The sequence below is a fragment of the Festucalex cinctus genome, chromosome 18 (genome assembly GCF_051991245.1).
Source record: "Festucalex cinctus isolate MCC-2025b chromosome 18, RoL_Fcin_1.0, whole genome shotgun sequence".
Lineage (NCBI taxonomy): Eukaryota > Metazoa > Chordata > Actinopteri > Syngnathiformes > Syngnathidae > Festucalex > Festucalex cinctus.
In genome coordinates, this window is record NC_135428.1 from 8,755,831 (window position 1) to 8,783,825 (window position 27,995).

A 27,995-nucleotide genomic window follows, 5' to 3' on the forward strand; every position below is an offset into this window, starting at 1 on the left:
ATGCCACTTACTTTAAAAACCGTGTTTATTAAATTTAGAAAACACCACTTTTGTTAACAGTTTTGTAGCAATCGCAGGAAAGTAAAACTGAAGGAGTGCTGTTTAGGTGGGCCTGGTCCGAGCCCTGAGCTTGTCCTGGTGACCCTCAACGCCAATCGAGACATACGACAGGCAGCGAAATCAGGTAGAAAAGTTGATTTGCAAAGTCCCTTTTGTATTAAGGTGGAAATCGGTTGCCGTTAGTGTAGCGGGACGTCGGCTTAACCGCTCGAGGGGCTTCTGCACAACTGAGGGACGCAGAGGAAGTGCAAACAACGTCTATATGTGTTTGTTGGGGCGTTAACTGGGTTACGGGGGTGTGACCAAAATAGGGCTCCCCCCATTACTCATCAAGGCGCTGAAAGCGGCGACTCCCTGGACGGCGAGCCCGAGATATCTTCGGGCGGGAACACGGTGAGCGTGCAGGCTCGAATCCCGCCGAGCGACTCGGGCAAGTCAAACACTTTGTGCCACTCGTCTTTCTCGGGGTCGTACTTCTGAACTATTTCCACCATGCAGCGATTGTTCCACGAGTATCCGCCCACCACGTAGATTTTATTCTCAAACACGGCCACGCCCACGTCGCTCTGGCCTCGCAGCATGGGGGAGATAGGCGTCCATAAGTCCAGGGCGGGGGAGTAGTACTCGCAGCTGAGCACGTCGTCGTAGTCGCTCGTGCCCCGGAAGTGGTTGCCGCCGATGACGTAGAGGCGGTCGCCCACCGTGCACATGCAGTGGAGCCCGCGCACGGTGGTCATGGGCGCCTTCTGGGTCCATTTGTCTGCATCTGGGTCAAAGCACATCAGCTCCTTCTGAAAGGTGTCGTGAGTGATGCCGCCTGGAGCGAGAAGAGAGGGCTAATTAGCCTCCGCGCCAACCACCAGAGGCGGAAAGTGTGATGGGATCGGCCAATCTGACTCGCTCGCTCTCTCACATGTGCCAGCGGGCCAAGCGGATGAAAAATATGGTCGCATTAAAGGATGGGGGGGGACTCAAGTCATTTGGCATTCACTCTACAGTGAACTGATGACTACAAAAGCGGCGGGCCACAATGCGCTCACGCAAACATGCACAAACAGACTGGAGACGTCGAGACGCACAAAGCTGAGGCAAAGTGGGGAGGAAAGGCGGAAAAAAAAACAAAAAAACAGGACATGTCTACAGGGAAGGCTTAAAATAAAGAGGAACACAATCCCAGCATGCATTTGGGTAGAAGCCAGCCCATCCCCGCCCCACTCGCACCCCACCCGCCCCCAGGCAGAAAGACTCGGAGCGAGCGCAGCCAAGATTTGCGGCGAATCCACAGCAGAAAGCGCTTCGGATGCTGCCCACAGATCGCGTGCTCGCTCGATTGAAGAAGCTTGAGCCGCCGTTTCGGGCTGCCGATGTGGCGCCTACTCAAGTGATCAAGTCAGACTTTCTTTCAACAACCGGCCCACATGAATCCCGCTAGCATTCTTTTTTTTTCTTCTCCTTTTTCAATCACTTATCAATATATTTTTTACATTTCAATTTTATGATCTGATAAAAGACGAAGCAAAAAAGGGATACTACGGATAGTGTAGTTCCCAAAATGACTCATTTTACCATTTTTATCAGTAAAAAGATATTTTGTCATAATTAATCTGATAACTTCATTGCTTTTCATGTACAATTTATACCTTTGAAAACACATTTTGCCACTTGCTGTCGACTAAAGATGACATCACGCATGCTCACGAAAACAGGTAATGATCAATCATGGCCCAATGTGTTATTAAAGGCATTAATTGGACATAAAACATAATATCATATTAATTCTTGACAAAATCTTAACTTTTCATTGCTGAAAATGTCTCAACGACTTAAGTATCCCTTTAAGCAGAAACATCTATCCATTTTCTCCATCTCAGGGAGCGGCCATTTTGGGATTTGCCGTCAACTGAATACGACATTGCAGCGCTGAGGTACAGACCAATCAAGCCCAGGCTGTTGTTTGTGTTTGGCAATGTGAAATTTGCAGGATGAGCAGTGATTGGTTTGTTACCTGAACAATTGTGATGTCATTTTCAGTTGACAGCGAAAGACAAAATGGCCGCCACTGAGATGGATAGAAACAGGTGGATTTTGCTGCTTAATTCTTATTCCACAAACTATTAAATCAGAAAACTGTGTTCAGACTATTGGAGCTGCAAAGAACATATTGTACAGATTTATTTTTAATTTTTTTTTAAACTTGACTTCCCCTTTAAATGTGTTTAAAAAAAAAAAAGGCTTATCTGGTCTGTTTTCCTGATTAAAAATGTGTCAATTTTGTCCAATTTGAGGTAGGCAGTTTTGCCAGTGGACTACACACTGCATAGAAACACACTAAAAATCCCAAAATAAATGGTAAATCCTGCCGTAAACATTTTTAACATGGTGGGCCTGCTGGCATGATAAAACGATTTTAAAGAATCGAACATTAAATCTACATAAAACTTCAGAAAAAAAATAATGTATTACCTTTGCCAAGTTCATATACAAAAACTGTCCAACTAGTTTCCATAAAACTTTGTGGTAGCAGGTGGCAGACACAAAAAGCTATTTGATTTGGCGGAGATTAAGAAAAGTAGATTCAAGATGTTTTATTCATTTATTTATTTTTTAATAATGTACCAGTCTGAAAACTGGGGGGAAAAAAAAACAAAAACAAAAAACAGGACACAAATGCTTAGACTTGGTCTGTACTCTTCTGTGTGACATTCTACTTCTAGTTATAAATGAGTGGGAAGTTGTCAAACAACAAACTCAAAGCTTGTTTAAATCATGAATGAATGAATGAATGAATAAACAAAAATATGGCCTTTGGTTAACTGGTAATTTCTGATTTCCTTCCAAGATGCACTCATCATTCACCGGTTTCCCCACAAACAAACAAACTCTTCACATAGTCAGGTTCAATGTCTGGCCATCAGCCTAAAACATATGAGAGCTTACATTAAATAAAAAGACAACCCTTCAGAAGACACAGCACCAGAATGGCTGATTTTTATACAAAAGTGCTGTACAATCATCCTTCGCACCTCCTCAGTCAGCCCACTGCTTCTTGGAGGCGTGTTGTGTGAAAGCCAACACTTAACCTCGTGTAACCTACAACAAGCATAAGGCATCTTATCGCATCGCTTCGTACATTCCTCGTCGGATGATCAGAAACGTTAAATATGACTAAAACTGGTCATTTGAGGTGAGTAAAGTGGAAAAAGCGTCTTCAACCGCATGCTCGCACTGCGGTGCGGCGGCGCCGTGGCTCTCGCCGCTCCGCGACTCGCATCTTGAACCGCGCCACGCCACTTGAGCTGTGACGGTCCGTGGGCTGAGTGCATGTGTCAGGTTCATCCAGCTGACAGAATCGCTTCCGACAGCCGAGCGGCGCGGCCGTACAACGGGAGCTGATCCGCCGTGACAGACCAACACAGAAGTGCACTTCGGCGTGGATCACCTTGCACAGCGGCTCTAATCCCCACCCGAGACCCCCAGGGTGCTGCAGGGCCTCGGTGCAACAAAATTTCTCTAATTGGCCATTTACCTGGCCTTAAGCATTTAAAGCCCTGCGCTATATTTGAGACTTTTTCCAGAAGCGGTACTTGAAATCTAAGATAGCTTTCAAATGAAACTTTTGGAAACACTCCAAATCCTTCTCATCACATGCACCAGCACAATACAACTCATCAAAGTACGCTCACCATTCATCCACTGTGCTGCCCACAATCCAGTTTATTCTATTACCAATAAAATACAAAAAATATGGTCTCTGTGATACTCTGTGAAATTATTACACTCCGCAAAATCACAATAACCGTTAAAAAAGATTAATACTAATTTTTGAGTTGTTTAAATTGATAAATTTGCACTTTTTTTTTTACATTTTAAAATATCGAATTTAATAAATTGTTTCATCCAAAAATTGAGAAAGAATTTATACAATTATAGTGTTTCAAAGAGTTTTATTTGTCTTAATATTTTTTTACATTTAAACATTTTCTTGTTTTGTCCTAAAAAAATAAATGTCCCACTGCACAGTGCACATGCAGCACTCCAAGCTTTTGCTAACATGAATAAATAAATATATATTATCATAAATATATATTATTATCATAAATTCTGTTTGGTCCAAAAGGAACTTAAATAATTATGTTTCTATTTTTTAAAAATTGGTCTTAATATTTTTAAATGCTTATAAATTTGTTTTGTACCAAAAAAAACAAACAATATTCATTTCATTTATTGCCAAAATAATCGTGATTATTATTTTCCCCATAAATTGTGCAGCCCTACTGTATTTCATTTTACCCAACTCAACACTAAAATGAATGCATGTTGGATGGAAGGCATGCACTGCTTCAAATTAATGCAGCAAAAACTTGGAGTGCACATGCTGCACTCCAAGTTTTTGCTAACATGAATAAATAAATATATATTTTTATAAATATATATTATTATAAATTCTGTTTGATCCAAAAAGAACTTAAATAATTATAGTGTTCTATTTTTTTTTTTTTTATATTGGTCTTAATCTTTTGAAATGCTTCTACATTTACTTGTTTTGCACCAAAAAAATAAATAAAAAAAACAAAAAACAATCACTTCCTTTATTGCCAAAATAATCATGATTATTATTTTTCCCCATAATCGAGTAGCCCTACTCTGTATTTCATTTTACCCAACTACACTAAAATGAATGCATGTTGGATGGAAGGCATGCACTGCTTCAAATTAATGCAGCAGAAGAAAATGTATTCGCAATGCAACCCTGCGGGCTGTAGCCAATGAGAGGTCGTTGGCTAAAAGCAGATTAGTGGTCCTGTGACCACTGTTACTCATCGCTTAATTGTTTGATGAACTGGAAAATTGGACTGTAAACTTCCTGGTTTGAACTCAGAAAAGTCCGACTTCCGACCATCCTCGAATGCAGCATTTGACTGGCCGTTACCTGAGTAACTGATGTCATTTTCAGGAGACAGGAAGTTGCAAAATGGCAGCCCCCTAAAATGGATAAAAACTGGTGGATTCTGAAACTTAATTCATATTCTACAATGGCAATATTAATCTGAATGCCGTGTTCAGACTAGTGGAAGCGCATACAACATAATGTAAAGACATTTTTTGAGTTGACTTCCCCTTTCTAAGTCTAAGATGAATATGCCACTTCTTAACTACTCCGAGTCGGCTCCAATGTGCAGGTGCTGTCTGAGCATTAGTCAAACTACTAATGTGTGTTCCTTTGGAGGATCATGCTCAGCCGCTCTCTCTCAAACTAACCTGACTGCATCAAAGCGATTCCGAAAACGTAAGCCCGAAAAACAAGCGCCGCTAAAAACTGTCAGTCTCATCATGTATGTTGCTGTAAGAACACAAGTACCCACAGCCAGTGCGGATTAACACACAGGATCTTCCATGTGACACCTCCCACACAGACTTCATCCAGTTATCACCCCCCCCTTACTTTCGTTGTAAAAATTTGCTCAGGATTAGTCACACAGAGAGAAACTAGGGCTCATCTCCATAGCGCAGGATATGCTGTTTTCAATCCCATGAAGTGAACAACTACGGGTGTGACACCTAAAATGAAGCAAGCGAAAAGACCAACGCTCAAGCCTATCTTTACCCACCAAACAGATGTAAAAAGATGAATCGGTTCAAGGGCCTTACATGTCTTAAAGAAAAAAAAATCAATCAGTCTCTTGCTTTTGTCTTGTGTCTTAGTCTTCTTTTACATCTATTGGTACTTTGATTGCTCTGGTCCAATTCTGTCAAAAGAAATTGCTTCCTCTCCCCCGAAAGGTAGAAATCTGAGCAAAACAAAAATGTGTCACAACAACCATCGATTGTGCTCTTCTCTCATTTGTCAGCAAGAGACAGGAGAAAAGTGGAAAAGAAGCTTCTTTTAAACATTAACCATGGAGTGAAAATGTGCAAATAAAAACATCGTACACCCACCACTGTAGTGTCCTGGAAGAGGACAACTTGGAAAAGGTCATTTCTGAATACACCAATTACATTTTCTAAATGACTAAATGGCTTATTCCCCGTAATTAAACTGTGTGTAGTTTGTTTGGAGCCACAGGTGGCCTGGTACAAATGATTTGGTCCATAACCAAATAATTGTGTTCACACCTGACCAAACAAATTGTACCAAGTGGGAAAGCAAAGAGTTTGATTAAAACAGACCAAAGAGTCCAAGTGTGAAAGCACCCTTTGGCTGTGTTCACACTTGCACATCAACCACGTTTGGTTTGCTACAACCAACTCTGGTGCGAATGCCCTGAGAGTGAGATTCATTTGGGCCAGCGAGAACACCATCATTGTTTTGTGGTCTCAAATTTACTTAATGTGTTGACTTGAGCATGATTAAAACCTCAGAGGTTTGATGATTAAATGAAAAATGCTTAAGAAGGTTTTTGTACATTATTAAACAACTAACTTTATATTAATATTAGGTAAAAAGAAGGTTCTTTCTGGTGATGGAAAGTGAGGAATAGTCTGATGCCAATAAATTGGTCCAGGATTAAAACGCTGACGTTCCATGAAAATCGGACTGTTAAATAATTGACTCAGAGAGCAAACGGGTTCATTCAGATAAAGTCATATTAAGGAAAGTTTCTGTCAGGAAAATGCATCCTATTAAAAGAGCAGCTGTTAAATAACCACAGATAAGCAGCGAGCAGGGACTTGAATTGAAGCCGCTGTCGTCCCTGGTGTGCCAAGAACCTCTCAGTGTGGGAGCCTCCAAAGGTTTGCAGTCGTTCTGCCACCTAACCGATCTCTCAAGGAGAAACATTAGAAATTTGGCTCCAAACTAATTTTGTAACAGTGTATTTTGAATGATCAAGATGGAGTTGTGGATGGTCGTTGAAAGGTCACTATGTCCCGAAAACAGGTGACATACGTGGCATTTGGGCTATGGTGTCAAACTAACCTCTGCATAAAAGGTGGAATTTCTAACTGAATACTCTGTCATCATGACATGAAAAGAACTTCCTGCCTTTCACAATAATTCTCATGCACAATTCAACACAAAAACCCCCGCAAAAAATACCACTGAAGCATTAGCCGCAATGGGTGTAAAGCTACAAAACTTAAAAGGGAAGTCAAGCTAAACCATTTCTTTGACATTAATATGTTATGCGACCTCACTAAGTCTAAACATAACATTCTGATTAATATTACATTTGTGGAATAGGAGTTATGAAGCAAAATCCAGCCACTTTTATCCATCTCAGGGGGCGGCCATTTTGCCATTTGATGTCGACTGAAGATGACATCACAGTTGCTCAGGCAACAGCTCACCTGTTTTCTCAAGCTGAGCTATGATTGGTTGTTACCCGAGTTCGGAGCAACTGTGATGTCATTTTCACTCGACAGCAAGTGGCAAGATGGCCACCTCCTGATATAGATAAAAATGCGCTTAACTCATATTCCACTAATGCAATATTAACCAGAAAGCCATATTTAGCCTAGTGGGGCTGCATTGAACATATTATTGTAAAGATTTTTTTTTTTCTTTTTGGTTTAGTTTCTCTTTAAAGGCTGGCAAACATCATCTCTCCTACCTTTTGAGATCATGCAGAGCATCTTTAACTATTGTGCATAATTTACAACACAAAATTTTGAATAATTTTGGGGAAAATACTACCCTTATTTTGGTGGTTGTTTAAAAAAAATAAATAAATAAAAAATTATAAACACAGATGGTCAAAAATAGACAAAAACAGCATAATCCTAATAATTTGGAACACAGTGTACATTTTAAAAGCTTTTTGTGACATCTGAGCTCACAGAAATAACATACAAAATAATGCACAAAGCATTTGCTTTAAAAAAAAACAAAAAAAAACTCAACTCATACAGTCTGAAAAGGTTATGTTTTTCCACTGATTTTTACTAAGGTCTGATGATGAAAATGTCATTGTGAACTCAAATACAGGCAAAGAGCCTTGTTTTGTGTGTGTGCTGGCCTAGACCCGGCTACTAAAATACTATTATGAGCACAACCTTGGTCTCCCACACAATTTAATCAAGAATAAAAATGAAGTTAATACAAATGGCAAGACACATTTCACAGCTTTGAAGGCTTATTGAAAATAATGCATTTAAAATGAGACACAAATTGTCAATTGTGGTTGCAAGTTAACTTACCTGAAATATACATATAGCCACCATACACCGTCCCAGCATGGCCATAGTGTGGCTCATTCATTTTGGCAACGTACGTCCATTCATTCGTCCTTGGGTTGTAGCACTCCACAGTCGCTTTAAAGACAGGGGAAAAGGAAACATATTAGTATAAAGTAGGTCAAGACACAACTGAGGACGACAAACAGCAGCAAATGAGGCCTTGGAGGGTCTCAGCGTGGGCGCTGAAACACAACTTTTGAAACGCGGGCGGCGCATCCTAAAAACCACATCAGCAGGGAGCGCGAACAGGAAATTGGAAGATAGTAAGACTGTGAAATCATTTCTGTCAAAGTTCCCGAGGATGTTTTCAAAAAACTCGCAACGATTTGGAAAAGAAACCCTGTGATCATTCATGGAATGATGTTTACAGGTTTTGTAAGTTCTGTGAGTTTGTGCGTCTTTTTTTTCTTCTTCATAAAATGAGAGTAAGTTTGAACTGAAGGCTGTGCAGAGCATTATTAGCGATGCAACATCTGCATAAAGAGAAAAAATTGACAGCAGAAGGAAAAGAGATTGCACCCAATTATTACAATATTGCGAAGTTGAATACAATATAAGGTTTTTATCAAACAACACTTAGTGGTGCAACTTTTATGGCTTGTGTCATTTTAATACCACAACAAAACTATGAGAAATAATGAAATTAGTCAGAAGGTTTACTGGTGAGTCTTATCTATCCCACAGGCAAGCAGAGGGTTTTTCTCAGTGGGTGGGACGAATGAATACTTTGCCCACTCATCACTGGTCATTAAAAGTGACCTTGAGCTTTCCAGTCACTCAATAGAAGAAGCGTAAACACTTGAACATTGAAGATTTACACCAGAACATCATGTTTGCTGGCATGCTTTCTTTCTAGTTATCAGATGAAAAGCCCTATTGTGATTAGCGTGACCTTAATAGCCTGCAGGTTTCCTTTTTTTTTTTCCCCCTCCCCTCACAAATCATAATGGAACCAGTGGGCAGCCGGGAGAGAACTGGCAGCAGTGAATCGAGCCACGGTATTTTTGTGACCTTCAAATTTGGCCGAAAACACAAGGGACAGAACCCAGTAATTGGATCGGCAAGCGACAAGTGTTCTGCGGAGGCCGATTAGTCCCAATAATCTCAGGGGATTAAGAGGCAAGAAAGAGGAAAAAAAATGCATAAAGCTTAGCTTGAGATTGCTTTGTTGGAAAAGACCACAAAAAGAGAGACTGACTGATGGGCACTAATAAAAAGGGAACCTTGCTGACTTGGAACACTCTGCTTGATAAAGACCTATTAGAGAAGGTCGTAAAAAGATGGGATTTAATCCTAAAAAACCATTAAAAACAACTTGACATATTTCATTGCATTGCCACCATTGACCTTAAAAGACATCCATAGAAAGAAACCAGTCACAAGATGAATTCTCTCATTGGTGTGACTGAGACGTACTATAATTACTTTGCCTAACTAAATGCCTCAAGGTCCGGGCCAAACCCACAAATCCAACAATGTGGTTCAAAAGAACATCTTCAAAAAAATGGATTTAATTACATCACTACATAATGCCTTTGCTCTGTTTAGATTCATATTCACACAATGGTAGGAGCACCAGCAGAGAGAGTAAAAAGATAGAGAGAGAGCAAGACATAATTGTAACATGCAGAACATGGAAAAGTCGGAATTGGCCATTAGGTGGACAGCCACTGAATTGGGGTCTTTAGTCTAATTATAACCTCAGAAAAGATGAATGCTTCAGTGGTGGCCATTTTCTAAAACCTCAGTTCAAATATTGGGTGGTACAGTGGGGACCACAATTACTGAGACTCAATATTTTACATGCATAAACTAAGCAGGGTTCACATTTGGCGAGGATTTTAATTTTTTTATTTTTTTTTGCCACTGACAGATGTTAAGGCCTACAGATGATGAAGTTTTGATATTATTGACTGAGTGCTCGTACTGGTATCGTTCGAATAAAAAAATGTTATCAAACAACCCTAGTTTTTAGTTGCTAATATATTGTTACTGTATTAATACTTTGGCATTCAAGTTGAAAATATTGAAGTTGAAACGTGTACATGAGGACAGGATAATGTGACTATGTGTGGAAATCCCAATGACATTACAGATATCTCCAATCGATAGCAATTATTTTTTGGGTTGTGTTTTTACAGTATATTTCCTGTAATGCCTTCATATGTGGGAAAGAAAAAAAACTAATATAAAAATTTGGTTATTAAACCACATGGACTTTCCAAGAGAAGTCCTTTTAATTCAAGTATCTAATCTTGTGCAATATTTGTTTATGATAGAAGGGAAGAAACTGGGGAGAAAACAAACAAACAAACAAACTCACCAAGCTCTCCAGCCGCATTCCTCCCACCGACAGCATAGAGGTGTCCCTTGAGTGCACTGAGGTGGAAGAAGGTACGCTTCTCATTAAGGCACGCCACCTGCATCCACTTGTTGTAGCGAGGGTCGTAGCGGAACACGGTGTCCACCGCCGTCTTGCCTTTGGTGTCGTAGTTGCTTTGGCCCCCCACCACGTAGAGGAAGTTGCCAATGACCGCGATGCCGTGTTGGTAGCGCGGCGCGTCCATGGGTGCCAGTGCCTTCCATTCATGCGCCTTCTCGTCAAACAGACGCAGCTCCTTGCTCACCACGAGCTGCTGCCGCAGGACGCCGCCCAGCGTGACCAGGTGGGCGCTGTCCGAGCGGATGGCTGTCCGTTCCGACTGCATGACGGGCTGCATGTAGGGCATCATTTGGTAGTTGCTAGCTTCCAGGAGAAGGTTGACGCACGTGTTGTCCGTGCGCATGAAGTCCACCGTCTGCACGTGGTTGATGAGCTCCTGCGGGTTCATGAGGGGGAAGCGGATGTTCTTCATGAGCTTGGAGGCGTAGTCCATGCGACTGTCTTCGTAGCGGAGCCAGCGGCATGCCGCCTTGAAGAGGTCCAATTCGGTGCAGTGTTTCAAGCTGTTGCTGGACAGCACAAAGGCCAAGCGCTCAAACGGCAGCTTGACAAACTCGCCGGTGCCCAAAAGTGAGGGGAAGTTTTTCAAGATGAAATTGTTGACATATTTGTCCACCTCTGTGAGGTTGTAAGTGTTTGCTATGCGACCCACCTCGACGCAGTTGTCAAGGGAAACCTGCAAAGGGTGATGATGCAAATTTAGCCGGACCAGTGATTTGAATAGTAGATTTTTTTTTTTTTGGGTTTACACACATAACTAACTCACTATGAGCTACCAATTTGGGAATTAATACCATGAGAAATAATAGAAATGTATGACTAGAGGTGCGGAAAAAAGTCGAGTGTCACTTTAAAGGCACTATTACATGTATAATGTGATGTGTAAACTAAATGGTATTGTTTGTTTAGCTTAAATAGGACTCACTAGTGTGCTAATGCTAATCGCGATTAACCGTTTAGCAAAGTCTAATTTTATTGGTGTTTAATAATACACATGCACAGAAGATAATAATTTGTATTTATATCCAGTAATTTAATTAATGTAGATGTATTTGTGAAGTTTGTGAGTTAAACGATGGTTAGTGTTTGGTTATCACTTATAAGGTAAACATTAGCGCGCTAATGCTAATCGCGACTGCTAACCGTTTAGCATTGGCTAATAATGCTCGCGGACAGAAGACAAATAATTAGTAGTTATATCCACTCAATTCAACTCATGTAGATATGATGAGGTTACTGTTTGTTCACCTTAAATCGTAATCACTAGCACGCTCGTGTTAATAGCGATTGCTGTTTAGCATAGGCTAGTTTTGTTGGTGTTTAGTAATGCATATGTAAATATGATTTCATGAGTAATTATGGCCACTCAAATCAAATCACGTTCAGCCTTAGTGGATCAACAAAATATAGATATTTTTAATTTACGAAAAACAAAACAAAACAAAAAAAAACAAAAAATGGGGGCAGGGGAACTGCCTGATACAATAATCGATTTTAGAAAGATTTGATAGTGACAGCTCTATGTATAACTTCAATGTAGCCCCATTCAGTCATTCAAAAGCGAGATAAGTTCTTTGACTCATTCACTGCCATTAATGGATATAAACATCAAAAATTAATTTACATCGTAAATAAGTAAACAGGTAGCTAACGAAAAAAACAAACAAAGGGGCATTCAAAATAATGTACTGTACAATTGGTGACAATATTGCACTGTAGTAAAGCTTACCCCAGATATAAGAAAAACTTTGCAGAAATCCAACACTGGAAGGATTTGTAAGAAGCTGGCTGCCTCGAGTGTGTCTTGCAGATTCTCCATGTTGAGCGACAACTTGGCTGTGTAGATGAAGTCGATGATCTTCTTCAGGCCTATTCGGTTAACTCCGTGGAGCTTGATGCACATTAAATCCTGTTCTTTCATTCCACCTGCATCAGGGCAAAGCAGAGGGATAAGCAAAAAGGAGATGCTGCCTGCCACACAACTAATACATAATCTTCTTTGATTGACAGGTCTGGGAGCAGCTGTATCCATGTGATGTTTCAGGATGGAGGATAAAAGAGTTACATTTAAGAACAAATTCAGTTCTAAAGAATTTGGTTTTATAAATGCATCCAGTGTCCATGTGCATATCACATCTCTTATCCTTAAAAAACATTTGCTATTAATATACTTTCACGCCAAAAAACAGCATGAAAGGCTTACATATTGTTTTATGTGATACCACTGTCAGCCGGTACATATAATTTTGCACCAACAACCTTATCACAGCTAATTCTTAATATCTGGGCATTCAGATTCCCACAATGATGTGGGCTGCAAGCACGAGGTCATTTTTAGCAGAACAAGTAATAGTGACATAACTGGTACTGTGTCAAAGCATGGCTTTGTTCATGAATAATTGAAAGAAAAAAAAAGGTTTACTTAAGAATACAATAGAGGGAAAAAAAGATTAACCAGCCATTTAATGAATCATCGATGCACATCCCACACACAAATTATAGTAGAAGGATACAGGAGGAGCAAATATTCTGAATCATTCCTGACCCACCTGTGAACATGGCTTTGAAATAGTCAGAGGAGGAGGCCATCATTGCTCGATGAACGGGGAAGGCTTCGTCGCCATCGCCAGCCACCAAAGTGACATCACATAGCAGTCCCTCTATCCTCAGCTGGTCGAATCCCTACAACAGAGAAATGACAGATGTCGTTGGCGCAGTAGACTATCCTATGAACCCTGGTCAATACATACTCCAAAAGATGAAACATTCCAAGTTTCCAATTTCTTATTATTAAATATTTCATATGATACAATACTAAAAAGATATAGAGAAGAATTCTATTTGCCTCTCAAGGTTACAGCCTGAATTGAGCGCCCACCTGAAGAACCACTGAGCTGTGAGTGTTGCTTGTGAAAAAACGTGTGTTTCCAGTCTTTGATGCCTGAAGGTGAGCACAGATGCCCATATCACCGTAGCCCAGAGCCACTTTCATGTGAGTGTCGTCGTCCTCCACGAGGGATCTATGAAGAGAAAGAGAATTCGGTTTGACTAGTGTAACCTTTATTTCCACAACGTACAGTCCGGTTCAGCTCCACACAGTACAGCTGGGATTGCCAAACGCTGGATTGGCTTGTGCTTTCACCACATTGCATGTAATCTGGATGCCGATGGTCATAGTGTGACATCATGACAAGAAATTAAAATGGAATGAAAATTGTCTTCATCAAAATTATCACCATTACCAATAATTTTATTTGAAATACATTTTGGAAATTACAAACGGCAAAAACCAAAGCAGATTCTCATACATGCATGACAGCACAAAATGTACTAAAAATGACCAACCAAACAGTGATACATCTTTCAATAATTAGAGAAAAATATATTTTTTGGTTCCCAGAATGCCCTAGTTCTTTAGGGTGCTAAGACAGATCAGTGGCATGATCTAAAGACGGGTATAGGAATATGATTTGAAGCTAAAAATTTGAGTTAACAATACTCATAGGACTTACAGTATTCCTAAAATTAAGCCAGGTATACTCAACTTTTTTTTTTTTTTTTTTTGTCGATTCACACATTTTCATTCAGCTGTCAGCCATCCCTGCTAGAGGATCCAGACCAAGCTGTCTGCTACTTCAGGGATAATTCCCCGTTTTCCTTACACTGCAGGAACGAGTGGACAGAGTAAATTGCAAAAAAATCAATTCATCTCGACTCATGCCCAATTTTTTTTCAAGGTTGATATATGAATAGTTACCAAAAGGAGAACAATGGAAAACAGTCTATTCTTGTTTATGATCACCTATAAGTAGAAACTGTGAAATATCAAAGACATGTGGTCGAGGGTTTAACAGCAGATCCTGAATTTCCCCTCTGGGGATCAATAAAGGGCATCTTATCTTAATGCCAAAACTGGCCAGACATGACAAACATAATGTCAAAATCCTGGTAGATGAATATGACCTTCACCAGTGGTTAACTCTAACATTTAATGCGGTCCCCCACCACAGATCAAAAGCGTTTGTTTGATTGAAGAGATTTGTAGTTCATCGTACACAGGATATGATTCCTTGTGATGTGTCTCTAACCTTTTTGTTGACCTTTATACTTGGATATAAAATATCACAGCTAGAGACAGAATGAGACCAAGAAAAACATTTAATATATGCAGAATTCTTAGGGGATGAACCATTTCCATTTCGTAAATGTGCCGAGCATATTCATGCTCCTAAATGGGGAAGCTGTTTTGAATGGGAAAGTAGCCTCTTGTCTTATTGCCAAAATCTGGAGCAGCCATGCAAGTTTCGACTTTTGCACCATCCAAGGCATCTGCATTGCAGCCTGTGGACCATGAATGTGATGTCAGTGCACGTAAATAAAATGGTTATTTAATGACAAAAATAAAGTGAACATGTTCAAATGACCTGTGTGACTTTTTCCTTACTTAGCTTCAGAGCTGCTCTTGGAGGCTTCTTGATTGCGCTCGTTTTTAATGCGTAGTGACATTTTTGTGTATAGACTCGGGCAAGAAACTAATGAGTGCAAAGTGCAGTGCTGTGTGATGCACAAAGAAAATTATTCAACAACTGGGCCGGACAACACTGAACTAGATTTTAGAATTCATTAAGAGCATGTTTCTAGAAACAACCATGTTGCTTTGTTAGCAGTTAGGAGGAGGCAAAAGCAGAAATTGGGGTCTAAATGTGCGTGTTTTTTCTTCACAATTACAGGTAAATACAATACTAAAGTAATAACTCGGATACACAATAGTGAAGTAATAATGGTGAAATTACTGTTTCAGAGAACAAACATTTGAATGAAAAAATCCTGGCTGTAGGTCCATTCATACTTAATAAAATTAACGTTAGTGTGTGGTGAGATTTGGCTAAAATAATAAAATCAGTAAGATAACGTTTCTGTCTGTTACCGAGTTTCAAACGGCAACACTAATGTGGATATCAGTTGGTATCAGGCTCCTGTAATGAGACAGGCAGTATTTTAAAACAATAAAGAAGTCAGTTTATCACCAGAAGGAATCTCTTACAATGAACCTTCTATCTCCCCCGTGCAGAGATTTATTCACACCTTCAGTGAATAAAAGGTTTAAAAATATTACAGCTATCCTCCATTGGGTAGGATGACAGAATTGTCAGGGGTATCCCACACTTTAAATGCTGGTTGGCCTGATTTTGATACAATATTGTTTGACAAAAATGTCTGGCACAGCATAGCAGTAAATCTGTCTCAAACAGGCTGGTGCGCAGGCCGAGCCCATCAGATGGAGCATACTAACTTTGTTGGAGCGATGAGGCAATTCTCAGTCCCCAAGTGAAAGGAGACATTTACAGTATGTGCATTTACAATTTAGTAAAACGTATATCCCCGTATGGTTTGTGCAGTTTTCTTATTTGATATTTTTTTAAACCAGAAAGCTTCCGAAGACTATTAAATATTTCCCAGGCTATTGACAAAAAATAATATAGTTCATCCTCGTGTTCAAATTAGCAGACTTTAGCTAGATATAATACATAAAATAATGAAGGCAACAAGGGGATAGGTCATTTAATTGTTATTTCAAAAACATGATTGCCACAAAAGCGACCACAATCAATTTTTTTCTGAGGTCTTTGCAACAAATCAGCACTTACCAACTGAGAAAGCTCGAAAGCAGCGAACTTTAACAACTAACCAACAATTGACGAATGAAAATATTACATCTCAAGACAATGTTTCGTTGGCGAGCTCCTAAAAGTGATGACAATATACATTTCATAGAACAGTAAAGACTCACTATCAAATAGTTTTATCTATGCTATAAGAGCAGAACCTCAAAGGTTGAAAACCAAGGGTCACAAAATGTCTAACAAAAATACACTTCTAACTACTTTGTGTTAGTGGTAAATAAAGATTTAGTACTGGCAACATTTTCATTTCTAAAGAGTTTTTTTTTTTTTTTTATTAAAACAATTGGACACCAATTTCAAACTAATTTTGTTCAACCTTTAAGCTTCCACTGTTATTGCAAATTGATAATGTTAAAAATATGTCAATTTACATGATGGGCGTGTGATGGATAAGCAACTGAGCCGGTTTCCACTTGTTTCACATACTACGGAACAGGAAGACTAATGGGAACTAGCTGAAAGCAAAACAAAAATACTAAACAGATGTCACTGCTACCACTGCTCAATTTAATTGTTTCTTTGAATGAAGGTGAAGGGTCACACAGGATGGTGATACAACTAGCAGGATTTGACACCACCACTGTTTCAAACGCACAGTGATCACAATCACAGGAAGAGCACATTTACATTTACCCTGTCAGGTGGTAAGGCGGACAGGCAGCGAGGAGAGAGTGGTTTGTCCACACCACAAAGGAGTGTTGGTTGCTGCCGGAACGAAACAAAGAAGACAACAGCGACAGCATCTAACATGAGAAACGGGAATCTCACAGTGGTTGAACCCAAGTGGAGTCGATCACTACTGATTGATGCAATCCTTGCAAAAAAGTGCAAGTCTATTGCCATATTCGCTTGTATAGTGGCAAGGGAGCATTTATTTACTCAACAGCAGGTTGGTGTCTATCGGGGGTTTGGGGGGGTCTTTATTTGTACAAACATATGTTTGGATTAGTGAACAATATTAGATGAGACTTATTCCTCACTTTCCTCCCAAAGAGATAATGATTATTAGTTCAACTATTACGTACAATCTCAATGAAGTAAAGTCAAAACAAAGTCATACGGACTATTTATGGAGAAATGTGATGCAGAGATACAGAGTCAAACTGGGAAGAACAAAAAGTAGTCCCCGTACTCCAGTGCATAAACACAAGCGATCAAACATCATTTAATCCTGCGGGGGACTTGTTCGAAGTTGTATGTCTCTGCATTTTAATTAACTTGCTTTGGTGCTGCCGTTTTGGTTTGCAGTTGGCAAAAGAAATGGGCTTAGAGGTCAACTCTTTAATGTCCATGTGTGAGTAATTACAGTTACTACTTTTGTTTTTTTCTCCTGAGGGAAAAAAAGGGCAGCATCTACTTATGGGAGGCATTTATTTTTCTTGGGTAGATTACGCACCCAGTGACAAATTGGGAGACGGCATGCCTTAGGGATAACCGCTATTTGAAGACATCTTGTGTGAATATCAAATTAGGTTAATTCAGACCTGTTGGTGATTGCATTCTGAGTTCATATGTCAAATAAAAATAACAATAAAAAACTAGCACAACGTTCCAACAAAAAGGGTCCTATTTGTAGGTCCGCGGCAATTTGCGTCTGCATAAAGTAACCCTAATTTACCAATTGAGGTTTTGAGAACCAAAAAAAAGTTGGAAGTCAAAGAAACCACTAAAAAGTGTTAGGGAAATGAAGAAATGAGTAAGGAGGGAATGAAAGTGGCAGTCTATCAAATCCCCTTCATGTCAGTGGAAAGCTTAAAAACATCCTTCTACCAATGACAGTTTAAGAAGCTAAAGTCAACTTGGCTTTTCCGCGAGATGACAGTGGCTCTTGAAAGATTTATAAGAATAGCTTTGCACTCTTAGCTAGCTTCGAACCAATAGAAATGTCAGGAAATCATTTATTTTAGATTGGAAGGCATCTGACAGACAATGTTGTGGTCCGTAAAACTTAACACCCCCAGGGACATGTATGGAAGAGTGTAATTGAAAATGCTTAACGTTTGTTCAAGGACATACACACATGTACACTACTCATCTCAAAACCTTGCAGTTAGTTAAAGGTTTGTCAACACAGGATGGCAGGATGGAAAATGGCAAAGTACTGTTAAGAGCAATCTAAGCAATCCCTCAGTCATGAAACAAGCAATACAAGCGCCCTCATTTGACTTTCATAGAATGCGTTCAGTGTCTAACTCAGTCACTCACATCTGAAGTAATTTTTCAGACCTTCTGTAGTACATTTCTTTGACTACAAGAACACTTTTTTTTTTAAATAGCACATCTCTTGCCATACATTTCAGACATGCCTTCCGCCACAGGGGAACTCATCCCAGATTCCCAGATCAATCCTGGCTCAGAATAGCAACAATGCAAAGGCAGATGTAGAATGCAGTCGAAGATGCAGTTAGTGGCACCTATGTGTCTCTTTCTATATATAAAAGAAGTCTTTCATTGCCATATCAAATGGTGAAATCAAGGACCATATTATACATATTGTGCCTCATTGCATGCTGCTTTTCAACAAGCTTCCACCTGCTTACTAGTTGGACAGCAACGACACACTTCATCCTTCTGATAAACTGACAACTCAGTTCAGTCAAATCGCAAACTGCTTGTTTGTGCCTGCCGCACAGTCAAAGCCAGCTGAGCAGAAAAAAAAGAAAAAAGAAAAAAAAAAAGACACAGCCTTGCAGTATTGTTGATAAATGTTCTGTCTCCCAACTCTATTCCATCAAACAGACCTTCAGGCAGACTGCATTTAGTAATGTACAGCACCTGTACACATGGGCAGATTTATATCACGGGGATGTATGTACCTCATCATCGCCACCACCATCTTGAATTCAGCCTGAGAAACTAAAATGAATCACAAATTATTTGTTGTCCAAAGTGATTTCCTAGATGACAAAATGCTTCAAATGAAACAAATCCTTGAAATTATCCATAAAGTTGTAACATCCAAACCATAACGTGTCACTCAAGTTACATTAGAAACACACTATTTAGGAGTTAAAAGACTATTTTGATATTTCCAACAAACTGCTTACAGTTCACTTTACCTAGGTCAAACTACCTATAATTACCACATCGTCACTCTAATCATTGTTGAGAAATGTTAATTAGCAGAATATTAAAATTTGACCATGGTATGCTGGCACCTTTCATAAAAAGAGGTGTGTTATTTGGAGCACCTCAAAAGAAAAATGCTTCTACCTGAACCACAAACAGTTAAAAGGGAAAAAAAAAAAAGGCTCGCGTGTGGGTGGTGTAGACAATCTGTCAACATGCACAAAATGCTAAATCAACCTGACGGATACTGCAGAAGGAAGACAACCCAGAACAGGATGCGTACAACTAAAAAGGACACAAGATGACAAAAATAGTACTTGCTTAGAGATACTTCACATTTTTAGGAACAGATATGAACACAAGTTGTCACTGTACCACAACCACAGCAAAAACGGCTTTCTTTTGACAATGATGTGACACTACAAATTTCAACAGTGCAGAACCGCAGCGTGGCCATGGAAACTAGTGAATCTGGAATGTCACAGAACTGTGTTACAGTCTTTGCTTTCTGGACCGATCTGTTAATTAGAGAAAAACCCACAACGGTCATTGAAATCACTTGAAACTTAAAAAAGTAACAAGAAAATATTGAAAATGTAACATTCCTTTAGAATTGTCATTCAACAGAATTATATATTTAAAAATAATAATAATAACAATTAAACAGGCTTAGACAAAAATCTGAGGAAAATTTGAAAATCATTTGACCATGTTTAACTCAGGTGTCCTTTAATTGGCATCACACGTGTCTTCAAACTCATAATCAGTGTGCCTATTTTAAGGGTGAAAATACTCACTGTGCTTTTTGGTGACATGATATGAACGACACAGAACATGGACGACAGAAAGTGAAGAGGAGAGTTCTCTCGAGATTTGAAAGAAAATTATAGACAAGCATGTTAAAAAGTAGAGGCCAAAACAACCATCTCCAAGCAGCCGGACATTTTGTAGAGAGCACAAAGTAACAAAACATGCATGGCAAAAGTGTAAAAGTTGTAATATTGATGAGCACGTGACCGGCTATAACTTTTACAATTCAAATGGCAAAGGAACATGTTTTGGTTAAACAATTAAAAGAGCATAAAAAACGTATACAATATTTGAGTATGTTTGCGTTCAAAGAAAGTGCTCCAAATTAGACAGCCCGGGTGAGTTACGGTCTGGGTTTTGGCCAGGCTATTTCTGAAATTTTAATTTTCTTCCAGTGAATCATTCTTCTATTGAACTTATCTGCAAATTGTGTTTTATCTAAAAAATCTGCCAATTTTTTTTTTTTTTTAATGAAAGTATTTTTTTTTTTTTTTTTTTTTTTTTTTAACTTTCCCCATCAAACAAGTGAGCTATGTAATCAGACGGCCCTTTGTTGTGGAATGTGTTTAGCAGTTTAATTCAATTTCAAGTTAGGCCATATCTGCCAAAAACATTGCAACTAATTAATCTGTCTGTATCTCGAGCCATGAAAGTGAGTTTTATTTATTCAGTAGAAGTGAGATTCAAAGTGAAACTGTTAAAAAAAGAAAACAAAAAAAAACAAATCCTCAAGCTCTTATTGCCTCTGATGTCAGCTGTCAAATTGACAACATTTTGATTATTTTTGGAACACAGATACTGTAGTTTGATTAACAGATCAAAGCACCCAGGTTGGTACTGAAGCAGGTTTCTCAAACTGCGTGAACCATTTGCCAAATTCATCACAAGAGATTTTGCTGCAGCACGAGTGTCTGACAGACACTTGAATAAAAGCCTTGCGGGAAAAGTGTCAACTGTAAAGTCTTCTATATAGCGCAATAATTTGCTTTGTGCACATCAGCTAGTTAGCAGAACAAAATAAGCCCATATGTATTCAAAACCTTTTGCTGTGGATATAACCTTTACCCTAGCAGCATGCAATTATAAATATCACCGAAGCCTCAAGGGCTCCACAGTAAAGGACATACAAAGAGCGACGTTTCTCTGACCACAGAGTAACCTATAATTGGGGGGCCCGATATCAACCTACCCAAAAACACAGCTTACAATAGACACGTTTCAAAATAGCAAGCGGTCTGCTGAGACGGAGTGAGGTGGAGCCTCGGGGCTTGACATGCTTCACTTGCCAGCGTGCGCGCACACAACCTCCTTAACAAGACACGCAAACGCCATCCTCAGCCACTTGCATGCTCTTGATGAGCTCTCATTGTGCTTTCGTGCAGTAGGCTGGCCATAAAAAGTGATTCTGACCAGACTGTGACTGAAATCTCTCTGTGTTACTTTGATATTGTAGAATGTCAAGTGACTGAAAATGTGTGGTTATGGTGAGGAACAAACAGCAAAAAAACCCATGGTGGACACATTTCCTGTTTAATACATTGAAGGTGAAGATTCGAGATAAAAACAAATAAAAAAAACTTTATTTATTAAATTATTCGGGATGTAACGACATCGAAACATCACGATACGATAAATATCACGATATTGTGGGAAGATTGGCAATCCCAAAGAGGTCACAATATTGTAGAAAATGAGCTCACACAAAAAAAAATAATAATAAAAAAAAATAAAAAATAAATAAAAAGTAAATAATATTGAGGCAGCGGCACGGTAGTCGAGTGGTTAGCACGTCCGCTTCCCAGTTCTGAGGTCTCCGGTTCGAGTCCAGGCTCGGACCTTCCTGGGTGGAGTTTGCATGTTCTCCCCGTGCCTGCGTGGGTCTTCTCCGGGTACTCCGGTCTCCTCCCACATTCCAAAGACATGCATGGCAGGTTAATTGGGCGCTCCGAATTGTCCATAGGTGTGCGTGTGAGTGTGGATGGTTGTTCGTCTCTGTGTGCCCTGCGATTGGTTGGCAACCAGTCCAGGGTGTCCCCCGCCTACTGCCCAGAGCCAGCTGAGATAGGCGCCAGCAGCCCCCGCGACCCTTGTGAGGAATAAGCGGTCAAGAAAATGGATGGATGGATGGATATTGAGGCACTTACTTGGTAATACAAACACACATCGAGTTCCTTTACATATTGACTCGGTTCACAAGCATATTACGTCCCCCTTCATCTGACCATTAGTGTGGATTTAAAAAAAATATGGGCCAAAACATGCCTTACGAAAATTAAACTGCACTAAAAAAAATTACTCACCAGAGGGTGCTAGAACTGCACAAATGGAAATCAACCTGACTGATGACTACGATATATTGTGGCAGTTTTAATATCGCGATATATCACGATATTGCCGTTATCGTTACATCCCTACAAATTATGCTTGATGATGATGATGAGTGGTGGGATGTTTGATCTCCAGACTACTGTAATAAATCTGGGTGGGGATGTAAAAGGACCAGGGTGGACCCAAACGGTTTCAATGACAGGGCTATTGTGGCCTTTCTTCATATGTGTATGAGTGTAGGCAGAGATATTTTTTTAAACCATGAATAAAGCACCAACATTCATAAAGACTGACGTCTTAAGAGGGAATGTGTGCGTATCTGTCAGCCCTCACCTCACTAGTGCAAAATTATACAGTGGAAAAAACAGCAGTGTCTTACACAGCTGAATTTCTTTAAGCTCGCAAAATTAAGCTCATAAGTAGCTCCAAAGTAAATCTGCGCAATAATTGATGATTGCATAAATCCACTTGAGCCAAAAAAAAAGCCAATACAATTTACCCAAGAGGTGGCCTAGCTTGCCCTCAAATTATTTAAACCCACACCCGCATTTTCACTCCTTCAATCTTAAACCATGTTGAGCAGGAGCTTTAGTGGAGAGCTGATGAAAAGAAGGAAAAAAAAGAGAGGATGGCAAAAGGTTGTGTGAAGACCTTCTGCTCTACCCTCCCCCTCCTGCGAGAACAGTAGCAGATGACAATAGCTTCTAAACCAGGGCAAGCCAGACATCCTGACAAAGGCAGACTCCTCCCAAGCCGGCGAGCCCCCGTTTCCAAATAAACAGAGCCACGGGAACATGGCAAAAGTCATGGACATGGTGCTTTCGCCAAATTGAGCGTGCCAGAGAAACACCAAATGCATTCCGGACAAGGCTAATCTCTTTAAATTGTACAAACCCACAATCACATGTATAGAACACAAAACTGGAACCAAAAGTGACAGCATCAAATGTTCAAAATGTAATTTTAATTTCCAAAGCCCAAAAGTGAGAAACAAACAGAAATATCCCCAAATCCACGTTAGCAGTGTTTGAATGCTATTACTCACATGTAGGCAGGTGAAAGCGGTGAGGACCGGGACGTCTTAAGGACTGGCACCGGGAATTTCCAGCTGACAGGAGAACCGCTTTTCCATTTCAACGGCATGTTGTTGTCACCAGAATGGTGCTAGAGCAACACCAACGGCAAAGACCATTTCCATGCGAAGCTTCCCAACGCAGTCTTCCATACCACTCCTGCCCACACCATCCGAGGGGGAGGGAGAGCGGGCCGTGGCGACAGAAATACACGGGTGGAGGCAGTGCGGGCTACAGGAAGGGTTGTGACATTAGCGGCAGCGTCAAGAAGCCAATAGATTGCATCCACCGCGACTGCTCGCCTCCCTGCATAAGCCACTGTCGAGTGGTAGGAGGGGGAAGGAGCCCAGCCTTCCGTGGGTTCATCAAGTGTAGCTAAGCAACAGTGCCACCTTGTTAGCACAGTTGTGATTGCCACTATGGTCATGCTATACAGTGGGGCATTATTGTTCGGTTGCTTTGGACCCAATGCAGTGGAATCTTTAAAGATAAAATACAAATCTACTCCAGCATGGCAATCAATCTCCAATTTGTTCGGATCTTGGGTAAAAGATACGGGTTTTTTTTTTCCATTGTTATTTTTGGAAGGCAAAATCATCTCTCTGGAACATTCTGAACATATTGAGGGGAACATTTTTAATTTGTCAGGAACACTTGGGTCTCAAAAAAAAACAAAAAAACAAAAAAACACACACATGTAGTAAATAGAGTTAAGGTTAATACTTACTTGCGACTTACTCCCGCCTCTGCATAATGACTATTGCAACAACCACTTGGGCAGCTGAATATACCCAAAATGCTGCTAAACTATAATATGAATTTTTAATGACATAATTTCCTGCGCTTCTTCATTTAACATTCCAAATTTGAGACACCCACATGTGCTACTGTACTTAAGTTACGACACATGGGATGGTCCAATGTACAGAGCTGAACACAGCACATTGGAGGTCCACAAATATTCCACTGTCTCCAGGTCAAGAAAAACTTTGCTGCCCCATCTGTCATCCCCTCACTTATACCACAAGTCATACGCTGACTATCAGCTAAATATAGCCAGCTGTAATACTACAAAGCTCTGAACTTTTCACATACAACCCTTGGATGCCTTTTAAAAATCTGGTGACTAAAAGGTTGCACAATAGAAGATCGACATGAATCAACTCCCCACTTTCCCATTAAAAAGCGGGGAAAAAAAAAGTGAAACACCGTATTAGCGTTTTGACTGAAAATAGACCGAACAGCCACATCATGACAACTCGCGCAATAATTTAGAATGAGAACAAATACAAGAGCTGTGTCAAAAGCTTGATAGAAGGTTGAAAAATAAAAGATATAAATAATGTTCCGCTTTGATAGGACAGTGGAACAAAGGGAAACTCTTCATTTAACAAAATGTTATTGTGTACCACCATACTGAGAGCTATTCCTACCATGTTTTACTAAGTAACTAGTTGAGGTAACCAAAATATTTGACACAGCTCTCATGATGCAGTACAAGTCTAAACAACAAGCACATTTTTGAATAAATAACGCTAAATAATCGCTACCACTGCAAAAGGCAATTTGTTTAGAAGAAACTTTATTATTGAACATAATTAGACTGTCCATTCCTAGTAGACATAATGTGGCATTTTCACTCGACTGCCATGTGTTCCAGTGTAATTGTATCCATATACTGAAGCGGGCGGCAATATTGCATTACCATAATATTATAATGTCTCCAGGGGAATTTCAATTCACACTGCTATATATTAATGTTGCACACCAGAGAAGCAGACTGACAGATGAGCGTGATCGGGCATTCAAGGAGTCACTGTGCCCCTGAGCTGAGGTTATGCATCTTTGTCAAGCAAAGTAGTCAGACGAGCATATCACCCAAAAAAATAGCGCCGTTTTTTTTGGCTCCATGATGGCACTCGAACCATGACATTCCAAAACTCAAGTCCTTCCCGGATGAGCAAATGCCATGCAAGGAAATACATTCTATTGAGTCAGGTCTGAATTCTGAAGTAACCACATGGGCTTTAAGATTTAATTCATAAGAAATTTTATACGTGCTATGACAGTGAATCCATCACAACTCATAATGATTAGACAGAATTTGGATGGCAATATGCACAAATGATATATATATATATTTTTTTTTTGCCATACTCTGCTGCTTATTCTGTGAGGCAATGAATACACTGTTGTCATATTCCGGCAAACAGGAAAAGATTACGTGCAAAGAGGGGATTTCCCTATTACAGACTTTATCCGGTTGCAAAGTGGCACACAGCAACACTCATTTTGAGCCACATTTTTCTGGAACTTCAAAATGTCTCTTAACTTACATATCTTACCTTACCTGACCTGAAATTGATTTTTTTTTTTCTGTCAGTTGAAATGCTTGGATTTTGTTGCCCGTCCATGTGAATAGAGCAGTAATTTAACCAGAAACTAACCCACCGATCACTGGCAAAATTAGAAATGTGTCTCGCAGCTGCTGCATAGTCGATGGAGGAAAAAGACGGAGGAAACTACTGAACTACGACCAGCACCGATGCTGTTGAATCAGACTTCACTAGTTTGGCGTCTCAAGAAGTGGAGTACGACATCAGCTATATGTAGCAGAGTTACCACTGCACATGATGGCTCTTCCTAACAGTCTTATTCTTCTTAATGACACTGGGATGGAAAGACGGAATGAGAACGTGACAGTCAAACTTTTTAAAATTTTACTAAAATGCAAAACCTTTGGTTTCGTCTGCTATTTACCTTCTATCAAGTCTTCTTAGTTCGCTCTAAATAAACAGATACTAGTCACATTACTTTGATCTCTAAATAACAGAACTAAAGGGTACATTCAAATACGGCATTTGCTTTGGCTAACACCAGTATCATCAGTGTTTTTGTTTGTTTAAATATATATATATATATATATATATATATATATATATATATATATATATATTCACTGGTTGGAAAGAAGTCCATAAGAAAATAAAACCACCAACCTTCCATCAAACTATATGTATACATGTGTCCAATACTTCTGTAGCAGTGGTTCTTATGCACAGTCCTCAAGTATAGCACCTTAACTCCTAATCGGGTATTACCTGATTAACACCTCTGATTCCACCCACATGAAGGCTTTTCTCCATATGGTTCGACAAACTTATAGTCGGGATACACTGCCAGGTCAAGCCAGACCAGATAACCGCTGCAAATATACGGGCTATTTTGTCATCAATCTGATATCAACAATTGATTGTATCCGCCGTCATTGAGGGTATCATTTCAACTCACTCAATAAAACACTTGTTGCTTAGTTATGTAATAGCATTGCACATTACCTGTCATGCAGTCCAATGGGCATTGCGTCCCCTCTGTGCACAGGGTGCTCCATACCCTTGCCAGGCCACACCTTCCAAAAGCAAACCAAAATACTGTCAACATTGGTATTCAACATCCCACGCTGATATGCCAGCTTACTTTTTTGTTGTTGTTTTTTTTTTTAATCCTAAATCAAGATGTAGGGTAATTGAAGCTAAAAATATCTGCTTGGCGTCTTTCCTCAAAATCTATCAATGGCAACGTCTCATGTAGTCTAAAGGCTTCAATGTGACTCCCAACATAACCTGATGAAAGTTTTTTTTTTTACCTTTCAGTGGCGCAATGCAACGTACTGTAAAACGCATGGGAAGTGACTGTATGCGTGAAAAGGGAAAGTGTACACATGAGTTAGCCAACTTGTTTATGAGCAAAGGAAATTGCCGTTTAAGATGGGCGGTTTCAATTGGTCAAATAAAACAATACATCGTTACATGATCAGCGCTCTCAGCCTACAATAAAGCTCATTTTCCGGTCATTTACGGTGAACGTTGCCACAAGTGAGCAGGCTAATGCTAACAGCATAGCTAAGCTAACTCGTCAACGTTTATTATTAGCTAGCTCAATATACATTAAGAACGATTGGCAGTGATGTTGTCAGTTGGCTTTACTGGTAGCTACGCGATTTTGATCATTTAAAACAGCTAAACAATCTGGATCTTATTGTGCGTTAGTTGGTCGCATAGTTAGTTGCTACTTGGTCCGGTTGAATTGCCCCGACCAATTAATAGACAGACTAGTTGTCAACCTGTTGTTTACTGAATATTATGTGTTCGATGTTTAATTCGATTATCTCATGTGTGTTCAGTACACTCCAAAAACTTTAAATAAATTATTCCATACCTTCAACGACGAGGTAACGCTGACTGACGTCCTTGTTTTCTTTCCAAGCCCTCAATCCACTTACAGAAAATGAACCGCCCATTAATTTTTTAGCCAATCGGATTGTCGTTTATTGGTACCGCATGAGGATCCAAA

The 27,995-nt window shown here is 39.8% G+C and overlaps 1 protein-coding gene across 4 annotated transcripts; it reads right to left on the minus strand.

The window, feature by feature from the left end:
* Window positions 1–7: 7 nt before the first annotated feature.
* klhl13 (kelch-like family member 13) lies at window positions 8–27,992 on the minus strand. Of its 4 annotated transcripts, XM_077504892.1 has the most exons (9): window positions 27,861–27,992; window positions 26,981–27,051; window positions 16,996–17,067; window positions 13,557–13,698; window positions 13,228–13,360; window positions 12,408–12,604; window positions 10,559–11,354; window positions 8,197–8,310; window positions 8–877 (listed from the first exon to the last, which is right to left on the minus strand). In XM_077504892.1, the coding sequence occupies exons 2-9, from the start codon at window positions 27,031–27,033 to the stop codon at window positions 390–392; spliced, it is 1,995 nt and encodes a 664-aa protein (XP_077361018.1). In that variant the 5' UTR covers window positions 27,034–27,051; window positions 27,861–27,992; the 3' UTR covers window positions 8–389. The 4 variants fall into 4 exon arrangements, with proteins under 4 accessions (XP_077361018.1, XP_077361020.1, XP_077361017.1 ...); XM_077504894.1 differs by lacking the exon at window positions 16,996–17,067 and having other exon boundaries at window positions 27,861–27,991; XM_077504891.1 differs by lacking the exons at window positions 26,981–27,051; window positions 27,861–27,992 and adding an exon at window positions 23,615–23,966.
* Between the last annotated feature and the right edge of the window lie 3 nt (window positions 27,993–27,995).